Source organism: Epinephelus lanceolatus, chromosome 2 (assembly GCF_041903045.1).
Source record: "Epinephelus lanceolatus isolate andai-2023 chromosome 2, ASM4190304v1, whole genome shotgun sequence".
In the NCBI taxonomy this organism is placed as follows: domain Eukaryota; kingdom Metazoa; phylum Chordata; class Actinopteri; order Perciformes; family Serranidae; genus Epinephelus; species Epinephelus lanceolatus.
This window is the reverse complement of record NC_135735.1, coordinates 52,339,890-52,353,354: the sequence shown is the minus strand read 5'-3', so window position 1 is coordinate 52,353,354 and position 13,465 is coordinate 52,339,890. Positions and strand designations below refer to the sequence as shown.

At 47.3% G+C, this 13,465-nt stretch overlaps 1 protein-coding gene across 2 annotated transcripts in view; it reads right to left on the bottom strand.

Annotated features, from left to right (window-relative positions):
- adamts17 (ADAM metallopeptidase with thrombospondin type 1 motif, 17) overlaps nt 1–13,465 on the bottom strand; it is a 526,549-nt gene that overhangs the window by 191,247 nt on the left and 321,837 nt on the right. For both annotated transcript variants that reach the window (XM_033627478.2, XM_078162521.1), the window contains one exon: nt 5,002–5,147. In XM_033627478.2, the coding sequence (XP_033483369.1) occupies nt 5,002–5,147 (146 nt within the window). The remainder of the gene's footprint in view (nt 1–5,001; nt 5,148–13,465) is intronic.

The following is a 13,465-nucleotide window of genomic DNA, read 5'->3' as shown; positions in this document are numbered from 1 at the left end:
ATGCAATCTCAAGGCAATTGAATCGAACGCAACTGGACTTGGTTTTGTCTTAGAAGACGTTTCACCTCTTATCCAAGAGGCTTCATCAGTTCATGCTTGTCTGACTAGGTTGGAACTAGTCTGACAAACTGGTGTGGAAGCACCCAGGTATTTAACCTCTGGGGAGGTCTTCACAAGGCCAATGATGTCACTGGTTCGTTAGTGCTCCAATGATGTGTCAATGACAGTCGTTGAAACTCCTGCTGCAACGCTGCAATTGGAATCAGCTGTCTATCTACACCTCAAGGAGAAAGTACACTCCTTCGAAGACTGCAATGTGCACATTTTGGACAGGGAAGACCGATGGTTTGAAAGAGGTGTAAAAGAAGCCATCTATATGAAATTGGAAAAGCCATCTCTCAATAGAGGAGGAGATCTGCGACACCACCTATCCCCCACCTATAATGCTGTCCTTTCATCCTTGCCCAGGAGGTTTAACAACTTAACCTCTAAAAACAATGGTCGTTCACAAATGGCCTCATGTGACTCTAATGACTCCAATTGCAGTGTTGCAGCAGGAGTTTCAACGATTGTTGTTGACACACCATTGGAGTACTAACGAACCAGTGACATCATTGGCCTTGTGAAGACCTCCCCAGAGGTTAAATACCTGGGTGCTTCCACACCAGTTTGTCAGACTAGTTCCAGCCTAGTCAGACAAGCATGAACTGATGAAGCCTCTTGGATAAGAGGTGAAACGTCTTCTAAGACAAAACCAAGTCCAGTTGCGTTCGATTCAATTGCCTTGAGATAACTATGACCTGGATGAATGAGAATATCCACAGGCATCACCTATGTAATCGACCCATTGTGTGGACCAGCTTGTGCCTGGGGCTCCGCTGTGTGGGAGAATCAGTCTGCCCTTTGTTACTCCTACGATGACTTCCTCTTGGAGATGCTGAAGGTTTTTGATCACCCTGTTCGGGCAAGGATGCAGCGAGACGTCTTCTCCCCCTACGGCAGGGACTCTGGCTGCAGTGGGTGGATGGAATGACGAGGCACTGCAGGGGACTTTCCAGAATTTAACAGAATTAAATGAGGTAATACACGATGAACTTCTTTCTTGTGATGAGCCCAATTCTTAAGACCAGCTCATTTCCTTGGCCATTAAAATTGACAACCGGTTCCGTGAGCGCCAGCAGGAGAGGGCAGCAAAACAGCTGACTTCCACCACCTGGCCAACCCACTGTCAGCGCTCACCTCCAAGACCTGAACATTCCTGAGCCCCATCAAGTAATCCCGAGCCTGAGGCTATGCAGATTGGTAGAGCCCATCTGACACCAGAGGAGAGGGCTCGTCGTCTTAACTCCAACTCCAGTCGGCTATACAACCTCTCTCGACCAGAGCATGAGGCCATGGAAAAGTACATCCAGGAGTCCCTCGCAGCGGGAATAATCCATCCTTCCTCCTGTCTGGTGGGTGCTGGTTTCTTTTTTGTTGGGAAGAAGGATGGTACATTAAGACCCTGCACTGATTTCCGTGGCTTAAATAACATAACTGTTAAAACAAGTACCCCTTACCTCTCATCAGTTCAGCATTTATTCCCATCCATGGTGCCACTCTATTCACAAAGTTAGACCTACGCAATGCTACCACCTGGTCCGCATTCATGAGGGAGATGGTTGGAAAATGGCATCCAATACTCCTCTGGGCCACTTTGAATATTTGGTGATGCTCTTTGGCCTAACAAATGCCCCTGCAGTTTTCCAGGCCCTTGTGAATGACGTCCTCCGTGACATGCTCAACAAGTTTGTGTTTGTATACCTGGATGACATCCTTATCTTTTCCAAGACCCCCTCTGGGCATGAGCAGCACGTGCATTTGGTCCTTCAGCATCTTTTGGAGAATAAGTTGTTTGTGAAGGCTGAGAAGAGCGAATTTCATGTTCCTAAAGTGTCTTTTCTGGGCTATATTATTGCAAAGGGAGAGGTGCAGATGGATCCTGCCAAGGTTTCAGCTGTAACTGTGTGGCCAACCCCCTCCAACCACAAAAAGCTGCAGCGCTTTGTGGGCTTTGCAAACTGTTACTGGCAATTCATCAAGAAATACAGCTGCATTGCTGCCCCCTCACAGCCCTCATCTCCACATCTGGCCCATTCCGTTGGTCCGCTGAGGCTGATGCAGCCTTCATAGACCTCAAGCGCCACTTTTCCTCTGCTCCAATCCTCACAAAATCAGACCCAGCCTGACTGTTCATTGTGGAGGTGGATGCTTCGGATACTGGGGTAGCTGCAGTCCTCTCTCAGTGTGCCTCTTCTGACAAAAAACTCCACCCCTGTGCTTTTTTCTCCCGCAGACTCTCTGCAGAGAGAAATTATGATGTTAGCAACCGTGAACTCCTCGCAGTGAAACTGGAGTGGCGTCACTGGATGGAAGGAGCAGATCAGTCCTTTGTGGTGTGGACAGACCACAAGAACCTTGCCTACATCCAATCTGCTAAGCGGCTGAACCCCAGACAAGCCAGGTGGGCCCTGTTCTTTGGCAGATTTAACTTCACTTTGACCGCCCAGCCTCCTGCAACATAAAGCCTGATGCCCTGTCATGCCAGTTCACCACTGAAGGGACAAGTTCTGGTCCAGAACCCATCCTGCCTCCCACCTGTGTTCTCGCTGCAGTCACCTGGGAAATTGAATCGCTGATGAAACGGGCTCAAGAACAACAGGTTGACCCAGGTAACGGCCCCCCCAATCCTTTGTTCCTGATTCTGTCCCACAACCAGCCTTTCCTCTGGATACCATCCTCAGACTCAAACTGAGAGAGCCAATCAGGAGATGGAGGCTGTGCTCTGCTGTGTCACCTCATCCAATCCATCCTCCTGGAGTGTCCGCTGTTTCAAGACATGGAAACAAGCCAGGACTGCTTTGCGCCGCTCCTTTACCAGAAGCCAAGAGCAAGCTAACCGCGGCAGCTTCCCAGCTCCCAGCTATGCCCCTGGCCAGAAGGTATGACTCAGTTCTAGGGATTCCACTGGAACAGGAAACTGTCACCTCGTTGTGTCCTTTTGAGATTGAGTCCATCATTAACCCCTGTGCTGTTCGTCTCAAGCTCCCTGCCCTACTTTGTATCCACCCCACCTTTCATGTTTCCCAAATCAAGCCAGTCTCCTCTAACCCTCTGTGCCCTCCCACACCTCCCCCTCCTCCTCCTGTTTTCACAGTCTGGCGGATACTGGCTGTGCGTCGGCGGGCCGTGGCTTAAAGTACCTGGTGGATTGGGAGGGCTATGGCCTGGAAGAACGCTGCTGGATCCCACGCCGCCAGCCCCTGGACCCCTCTCTCATCCAGGACTTCATTGGCAACATCCCGATTGCCTAAGATGCCAGGTGTTGCCCGTAGGGCTGCAGCCTCCTCTCCCTCCTAGCCTGGAGCTTCCCTCCTCCCCTCTCTCTCTCTCATTCTAAGTATAGATTAGTGTCAGGTGCGCAGGAGTTGCCGCAGCTGCTGTTAACATCATCAATCAACTTCGCTTCATATACCAGGGTCCCACTTCAGCATGCTGCCAGATCATAGACTCTGCTATTAGTCAGTCACGTTCCAGCCACTTTGTTTTGATACGCTTACTAATACCTGTTTCCCTGTGCCTGCAGCATAATCCTGGTCTGACTCCAGCCTACTGCTCCACTCCTCCGCATGCGATAACCAACTGCCATCACACCAGCTCTCCCCCTGCACGGACACTCCTTCGAAACTAGAAACTACCTGGACCCCATCTGCCCCTCTTCACCTCCCCGGCTCAGGAAACCTCTTGGCCAGCTTCCCCAGCACAGCTCCCCTGCTTCTCTTGCCTACCTCGGACTTTGCCTCCCAGCACTCCTCCACTCATTTTATTATCAATAAATCCCCTATTAGATCCTGCTCCAAGTCTGTGTTTTGTCTGCTTTTGGGTTCACTTGCCTTGTCACATAACACGGGGTGCGGTTACATGATACTTCTCATTCGGAATGAAATAAATCTGAATGAAATCATTTGGAATTAAAGTTTTTCCAGGTAGTTTACATGGGAAATATTCATTCCGAATGAGGGTTTACATGGGAGATCATTTTAATCACCTTTTAATTGCCTTTATTGGGTCTGTGCAAGGTTTGGGGCAGGGTAGTTATTGATTGGATAGGGGGCGGGGCGGATGTTATGTGTTTATGTTTCCGGAAGAAAACACTGTAGTCCTCATTCCGGATAACAAGATGCTTGACGACACCATTCTTAGTGCCTTGCCGGAATGAACTTAAAGAGGAATGAGTGTATACAAGTGCAAGAAATTCTTTCATTCGGAATTAGAAACGGAATATTCCAACTCCTTACATCGGAATGAATTTTCAATTGTATTAGCCATTTTCACTCCGAATTAGATGTTTACAAGATTGCTTTTAATGGGAATGAACTTTCATTCCGAATGAAAAGGGGATTAAACTGTCCACGTAAACGCACTCACTGCTGAGGTTTCGAAGAAGGTGCTTACACAAGGCCCACACTGAGAGGCTTAGGAAAAGCTTCTACCCTCAGGTCACAAGGATTCTAAATGAAGAGCCTGCCTGAGATAGCCCCACCCCCCACTCCCATGCCAATAGATGTATATTTATTATTACACTGTTTTGAAAGCACAAATTGATGCAACTGACATTTGCACTGACCTTAAATTTTATGATTTCATATGACAAATAAATTGATTGACTGATTAATTTATTGATTGATTTCATTTTACAGCTTATTACTCAACATAATGCTGGCCAATCACGTTCTGTCTCCTGTATGTCACATAACTGTTTTGGCCAATACTGGTGCCCTCTCACACCAACAGAGTGTGAGCACAAGCAACAGGATGCTGACTGCAGTTCACTTAAGGTCCACCGGTGTCTTTAATAACAAGTATTTTCTGAAAGTTATATATAAATGTATCCAGGGAAAGCATTTTTTATCACAATGTGAGAAATCTGAACACACAAACACAGATAGACAGGTGACATACGGAGGGTTGTCACATTTCCTCTGTCTGAACTGGACTCCAGTACCGCAGGTCCTACTGCACATGCTCCACTGGCTCCATGGACTCCAGTCACCGTCCACATGCTCAGGGATGGGAGTCTTACTGACACACTCCCCTGCCCTGCACCACTGACACACACACACGCACACACACACACACACACACACACACAGACAAACAGTAAAATTATTTCAAAAACATACATTCATCAGTCTTCATTTAGGCAGGTCAAGATCTGAGTCAATGACTGTATATAAAGATGAACGGCATGATAGCTTCCCAAAAGTTAAGCCAAAACATCTTGTTTATCCCCTGGTGGCTGCTGTGCTGGTCATAAACGCTGCCCCTCAATGTTAACAGATGGGACACAGGCCTAACTAAAAAATTGTAATTTTAGCCAAAGATGATTTCTGTCATTTTAGTAGCCTAGTAGGCCGTAAGGCGAAATAAGAAAAAGTGTCTAGAAAATGATTTGAATTCCACAACCTGGGCACTACTTTTTAAATATGTTTTTTGCATTGACAACATGCTTATTAAAGGGGAAGTTCCATTTTTTACAACCTGGACCTTATTTCTGGCATTAAATATGGTTCTTTACTCACCCAGATAAGTTTGGTGTCATTTGGAGTCATTCGGAAGATATTTAGATCCGTGAGAGCCACGTACATCCATATAGTGGGAATGATCGGGGCACCGACAATGAGGCTCTAAATAACACATTATCTGCCGCGAAACTCGTTCATTTCACCAATATGTTTTTATGAATCGCAAGAGTTGCTTGTCATCATCATCATCCGGGTCATTTATACTGACCTACTAACCTCTGACCTGGATGATGTCATCGCGCCGCCGCACGTCCGCAGCACGGCTATGTTTATGACTGGAATTTGCTACTGTTTTTTGAAACATGGCTGAATATCTGTCAGATTTTGAGGTTGTGGACGACGACTTTGAATATGATGGATGTCCTTACCGTTTTGAGCCAGAGTATACGGATGAGGAGCTCTTTGAAAGGAGGATGCGGAGGCAGAGAGAGGAACAGCTGGCCAGAGAACAACAAACCGCTGCACGTCCGAGCTAACTGATGCTAACTGGTGGTGTGTGTATTTTTGTGGACAATGTTCCACTATGCCAGCAGAGGAGGAATGCCTTTGTCACTCCGAGTGGGATTTGAGGCCAGAAGATACACGTCTGGATGTCTCCAGAAATGACTGTCTCACAGCTACAGAGGATTTCACTTCTATGATCAACCGGACTGTTGTAGAGACTTTTTTTCGTGTCCCAAAAGTAAACTGGAAGACCCAGCCAAAGCCTGTAGGACCGAACGGGCAACTTTCGATTGAGTAAGTAACGTTAGCCTACACACATGCATAAATTGTTTATTTTCCTTGAATTTGTGAGAATTTACATTTCTTTAGTTTCTTCTCATTGCTTGTGTAGAACGGCCCGCACACTACACAAAAAGCAGAGGCACTTCTTATGCAAAACATGAATTGATTATTACATAGTGCTCAGTGACAAAAAGTGAGAAACAGAAAGGTGAACGTTTCGGTGGTAAAGAGGATTGTCTTTACGAATTGCCTCTGACATCATCCAGGTCAGAGGTTAGTAGGTCAGTATAAATGACCCGGATTATGATGACAAGCAACTCTAGCGATTCATAAAAACATATTGGTGAAATGAACGAGTTTCGTGGCAGATAATGTGTTATTTAGATTCTCGTTGTCGGTGCCCCGATCATTCCCACTGTATGGATGTACGCGGCTCTCGTGGATCTAAATATCTTCCGAATGACTCCAAATGACACCAAACTTATCTGGGTGAGTAAACAACCGTATTTAATACCAGAAATAAGGTCCAGGTTGTAAAAAACGTAACTTCCCCTTTAACTTTGTGTTAAAAGTTTTCTGCAAAATAATCTTGCTATTTTTTTTGTCACGATCCATAAATGTAAATAAATGTGTACCATAACACATGAAGATCTTATGCTGATGGTTTTGCGTATAACTTCATTTATATTCATCTCAGCAACAATCTCTCCCAAACTGACATTAATACATGCACCTAAACACTGGAAATTAGTATTGGGGCAGTAGTATTCTCTAGTGTGAATTTAGACCATCAAATATGGAAAATTTGTGGAAAATAAACTTCAACCCCCCCAGGGTGGGGGTAGCCCTTCTGTGCAGAGTCTGCATGTTCTCCCCGTGTCAGCATGGGTTCTCTCCGGGTACCACTGTCCAAAGACAAGCAGGTTAGGTTAATTGGTGGCTCTAAATTGTCCGTATGTGTGAATGTGAGTGTGAATGGTTGTCTGTCTCTATATGTCAGCCCTGCGATAGTCTGACAACCTGTCCAGGGTGTATCCTGCCTCTCACCCAGTGTCAGCTGGGATAAGCTCCAGCCCCCCTACGTACCCCAAGAGGATAAGCATTTACGGAAAATGAATGAATGAATATGTTGGATTTTACTGCAGCCACGGTGTAATCACAGGTAGGAAAAAAGCACACTTTGGACCAGTAGGGGTTGTAGCCAATTCAGTGGTCTGGCAAGGACCAGTGGTGACCACCACGAGGGGCGCTAAAGATACTGGTCGCGACCAGCTCTTCAGTGGACGGGACCAGCTGCTCCCTGGCACGGCCCAGTGAACGCTGGTCGCGACCAGCTCCTCAGTGATGTGTCCTGTGTTCCTTGTGGTCTGTGTATTGTCTGGATCAGTTAATGACTGGTCAGTGGGGTGATTTGGGGTGATGTCAGAGACCATAATTTTTTGTCTATCAAATATACTTATTAGGCTATATTATTAGGGACCGAGCCCTAAGGCAGAGGACTGCTCACAGAGCAGTCCTCGCCGAAGGCTCCGTTTATTCTTTATTAGGGACCTCGGCTGAAAGGCGAGGACCCTATTGTTCTTGTAGCGTTTATTATTATTATTATTAGGGACCGAGCCCGAAGGCAGAGGACCCTATTGTTTTTGCTCCGTTTATTATTATTATTATTATTAGGGACCGAGCCTACGGCAGAGGACTGCTCACAGAGCAGTCCTCGCCAAAGGCGAGGACCCTATTGTTTTTGGTGCGTTTATTAGGGACCGAGCCCGAAGGCAGAGGACCCTATTGTTTTTGCTCCGTTTATTATTATTATTATTATTAGGGACAGAGCCTACAGGCAGAGGACTGCTCACAGAGCAGGACCCTATTGTTTTTGCTCCGTTTATTCTTTATTAGGGACCGAGCCCTAAGGCAGAGGACTGCTCACAGAGCAGTCCTCGCCAAAGGCGAGGACCCTCTTGTTTTTGCTGCGTGCGTTCATTAGTGACCGGGCCCAACAGCAGTGGACTACTCACAAAGCAGTCCTCTCCGAAGGCGAGGACCCTCCCTATAGTTTTTGCTGCGTTTATTCCTACAGACCAGTCCTCGCCGAAGGCGAGGACACTATTGTTTTTGCTGCGTTTATTATTATTTAGGGACCGAGCCCTAAGGCAGAGGACTGCTCACAGAGCAGTCCTCGCCAAAGGCGAGGACCCTATTGTTTTTGCTCTGTTTATTATTATTATTCTTTATTCTTTCTCCCGCCGCCTCTTTGAACTGGAATTTGACCCCCTAAACATGCTCAAAAACTCACCAAAATTGGCACGCACATCAGAACCGGTGAAAAATTTTAGAAAATCATGACATTAACCCCTAAAGTGCCAAAATGGGCTCTCTAGCGCCACCTAGGCACACAAAAATGGCCGCCACGGCCTGTAGGAACGTCGTAGGAACATGAAACCAAAAGTGGCGTGTTCGTCTCATGAAGACCTAAAAATCACGCGCTGACACCCCTGACTTAAATCCAACAGGAAGTGAGCTATTTGCCCTTTCAACGTAAGATTTTGCATTAAAACTGCCTTTCCTAAAAAATCTTCTTCTCATACACCGCTTATCCAATCGGCTTCAAACTTGCACACATGACAGATCAACTCGTTCTAATCAAAAGTTATTCGTAACTTTTTCATTACTCGCTTAGTTTGGATTTTATGGCCTCCATAAGGTGAGATGTCAGAAAAACGTCCTGGCGATCTTCGAAAGCTGTCCCATAGGAAATGAATGGCAGGGGGGAGAAAGAGACCAATCTTAGGGCTTTTTCTAGCATTTACAGCGTCTCCATACTTTGTGTTACAGACTCCATTCCAACTCTCAAATGTTGCCACAGGTCTCATATATTCATTCATGTTTTCATCTTTTTCATATCTTTTACCATTTTTCATCTGTGCCTCTCAAAGTACCATGAGCAAAAGTGGAGAAATTCTCAGTTTACAATGGGTGTGTATTGCACGGAATGCTGTGAGCTAGAGTGGAGAGGGCTCTAAAAATCGTCTAAAACTTTTGTCTTTAACTCGCTGCCATGGCCACAATTTTCACTGTACACACACAATTTATACCACAAAACGTAGGAAAATTTGTCCAGCTCACAGATATGTTGACATGGAATCTCTCACACGTACACATTTTTGCTGAGTGGCTCCAAAGCGGAGGGAGTGAAAAGACTCCCTGGACCCGGAGCTTTCTCAGTTCATTTTTCTTTCTAAATAAATACAAATAAATATGGTGAATCTGCCAAAGTGAACCCAGCAGATACCTGCCACCTGACCACGCCCACCTTACCTGCTGGGTAAGGGGCGGAGACTATAAATTGTTTGTTCACCCCTCAGTTCATCCTTTGCACTCCCTGCCAGCACATGTATCCTGATTTGTGTGTGTCTTCAAGTTAACGTGAGTGGTCAATTCATCATTTTGATTGTTTCCTTTGTATGCCTTTTGTGGTGGCTTTGCTGACATGTGCTCTGCTACCCTACTCTCTTTGTTCCCAGACATGTGCCAGGAGCCATGTAAGATTGTTTGTCGCTTGACCATTTTACTGTTTAGTTGTGGATTGTATATTCACCCATACTTATTTGTTGTTTATTGTTTAATTGACCACTCCGTTGTTTGTTTGTAATTATATTGTCTTTTTGTTTATCCTTTTTCTGATGCAGCACACGAAAATAAGATGTGACAACGACAGAAAGATCAAATCAAAGATAAATAAAAGCTACTGGTGTTGCATTGAAACCTGCCTGCTCCCTTGCCTAATTCCATCATTCCACTCCCTGCCATTGATGTCTTCTGACCGAGACTCTGTTTGCTCACCACACACTTACTCTCCCCGAACCACATCACCCCTACAGTTCCTTCAATGGTCCTTCGAGCCGGATGCTGAGTGAGTGATCCTATGGCAGGCAACGGTAAGGAGTCAAGAGACTTGGACTTGGAAGAGAAGGCTCCCCCAGCTGGAACCAGTAGTGAGGAGACTGTATCCAGGCCTCAACGAGGGAGGCGTCCACCTGACCGCTATGGCTTCCTGTACCCGGATACAAGACAAATCTCCAGTAAGCCCAAAAGCCTCCCTCATCACAGCCAAGCAGCCGAACCGCCTCCACCACCAGACGCTGCTGATGTCCAGGTGGATGACTGGGAAGACCCTGATCAACAGCTCGAAGAGAAAGAGGACACAGCCGCTGAGGAGGTAGAAGTGGAGGAAGAAGTCACCCACAACTATGTCCAGCCCGAATCAGCGGTAGGAGAGCAGCCAGTTCTACAGCCTGCTCTACAGCCAGTTCTGCAGCCAGCTCGGCAGCCAGCTCCACGACCAGCTCCAATGTCAGCATCTGCTCCACCCCACCTGGGAGAGGTGAGACCCAGCAGATCTAGAGGCAAGAGCGACAAGCATGAGCCATTACCAAGGTCAAAGAAGGCCCTCTCTTCTACCTACACTTATGCCAGTGGCAGTTCCCGAAGCTCACGCAGGAGCCAGCAAGTGAAGCTCACCCCTCTACAGGCGGCCATGATTGAGGAGAGGAGGAAACTTGGAGAACTGCAGGAGATACAGAGTCAGATCCAGGAGGAACAAGCTCTAGATGAACGGGCACAAGAACTGGATAGGCGAGCACAAGAAGCTTCAAAGGAACGAGAGAGGTTGACCCGGTCTCTTACTCTACAGCGACGGCTGCGGAAAGTCCAAAGAGAATTGGAAGAGGCTCGATTGATAACATCATTCACAGGGGATGTAGGAATGACCACAGAACAACCACCCGCTCCGCCGGCTATGTCCAGTGTGAATGACCCACCTCAAGTGCTGGCTCCTTTCTCCATGAGCTCCAGGGTTCTGGATTCAGCTGAACCTGTTGACCTGTTCTCCGAGCAGCAGGCTCCACTTGCGGGTCCTCAGATATCTGCCTCTTATTCAGTTTCAGTGAATCAACGAACCCCTTCTTTGTTCCAACACTTACCTCCAGCTGTAAGTCTACCCGTAGATGCTGTGAGTCCGGCTGTGACTCCTCATCCCACTACAGAGAGTCACCCAGTAGTTCAAACTTCCAGTCCAGAGCATGCAACTCCCTCACCTCCTTCGTTTCACCATATAGCACGGACCGCACCACGTCCAGCCAAGAGTCAAAGACCTTCAGATCCAGCTGGTGAGAAACCTGCACCTCTTTCCTTGCCTAACCCCACTGAAAGGGTATCAGAGGGTACTAGTATCATGGAGCTATTAGTGGCGACTGCCTTTGGCATCCCAAAACCAAGATTGCCTTATTTTGAGAGCGGAAAGGAAAGTGACTTTGTTCTGCTTAACATGGCGTTGGAGAATCTGTTAGATGTCCATGCTCACCTTTCTGAACAATACAAGTTCCAGGTCCTTATGGATCACTTGAGGCTGCCAAGTGCATACAAACTAGCAAAGTCTTATATGCATGCCTCAACTCCCTACACATCTGCTCTTGCTGCCCTCAAGGCAAAGTATGGCCAGCCACGGCAGTTGGTCCAAAGTGAAATAGCTAGCATCATTCATTCACCACCTGTCAGACTTGGTGACAGCAACACATTCCAGGACTTCGCTCTTTCTGTGCATTCATTGATTGGCATGCTGCGGTCAGTGGGAGATGCAGACGGAAGTGAGTTGCGGTGCGGCTCTCACGTAGACAGGCTACTTACCAAGCTCCCCATTCAAAATCGAGATAGTTTCATTGAGCACTGTCTGCTTCAGGGCATCCTGAAAGAGGGCTCAGAACAAACATACACCTTGGAAGACTTCTCGGCATGGCTCCAGGTTAAAGCCCGGGCTAAGAGTATTGCCCAACAAGCTTCGGGACCCACCTCAATGGAGAGACAAGAGCCGGTCCAGAAGAACCAGGGGAGAAGGGCTACGCTGACCACAATGTACCTGAGCAACACAGCCACTGGGGAGAGCCAGCCTGATGACCAGCAGAGCCGAGGAAAGAGGACAACCACCACCAAGTTCCTACCTTTTTGTCCATACTGTAACAACAAGGAACACTTCCTGGGAACTTGCCCGAAAGTTAAGGAGTTCAGCCCGTCACAACTGAGAACATGGATAGAGAAGAATGATCGTTGCTACAGATGTGCCCGCTGCCATAAGCCAGAGAAATGCACCCTAAAAAAGCCTTGCAACATCTGCAAAGAGTTGCATCTCACCATCTTGCATAACATTGCACATCAACTGTCCACAGGCCACCATGGCTCACAGAAATCAGCTACAGGAGACACCCTCAACCTGCTCGTCCGTGCACCCTGCACTGCAGACACTCTCTACGTAGATCAGCCAAACAGATCTCCCCGTGTGATGTTGAAGGTTGTCCCAGTTTTCTTAATCAACGGCCGGCAGAGGCTGAGGACATATGCCATACTTGACGATGGTTCAGAAAGAACGATCATCCTGACCTCGGCAGTGTCCCAGCTGCAACTTAAAGGACCAGAAGAGATCCTGAATCTCAGAACTGTGCGTCACGAAGTGATTCCCATAAGTGGTGAGACCATCTCCTGTTCTATCTCCCCAGTGAGCCAGAAGAAAATCAAATTCCTTATAGCCAATGCCTTTACTGCCCCTGTCTTCAACTTGGCTGAGCATTCCTGTCCAGCCTCTGACCTGCAGAGGGAGTATTCCCACTTGCGAGGCCTACCTTTACCAGACTTTGTCCATGCTCGGCCATTGATCCTGATAGGCTCAGATCATTCCCACTTGTTGGTGCCCAAAGAGCCTGTCCACATTGGACCTTATGGGGGACCCATCGCCATCCATACTGCCCTGGGTTGGGCTGTTCAGGGCCCAGCCAATGCCTTACCTCGACCTCCGACTTCTGGTGCACAAGCCTTATTTACACTCTGCAACACTGTATCCTGTCCTGCTACTGCCGAGTTGATGGAGAATGTGGAGAGACTGTGGAGACTAGATTCCTTCCCACACCGTAATGAGAAGGAAGTAACCCGGTCTAAGCAAGATCATTATTGCCTGGAGCTGCTTGAGACGAAAACTGCAGTCAAAGAAACAAGTGGAGTCTCTCGGTATGCTACCCCATTGCTCAGAGCACCCAACAGTCCGCAGTTAACCTCTTCAACCCATAACTTGT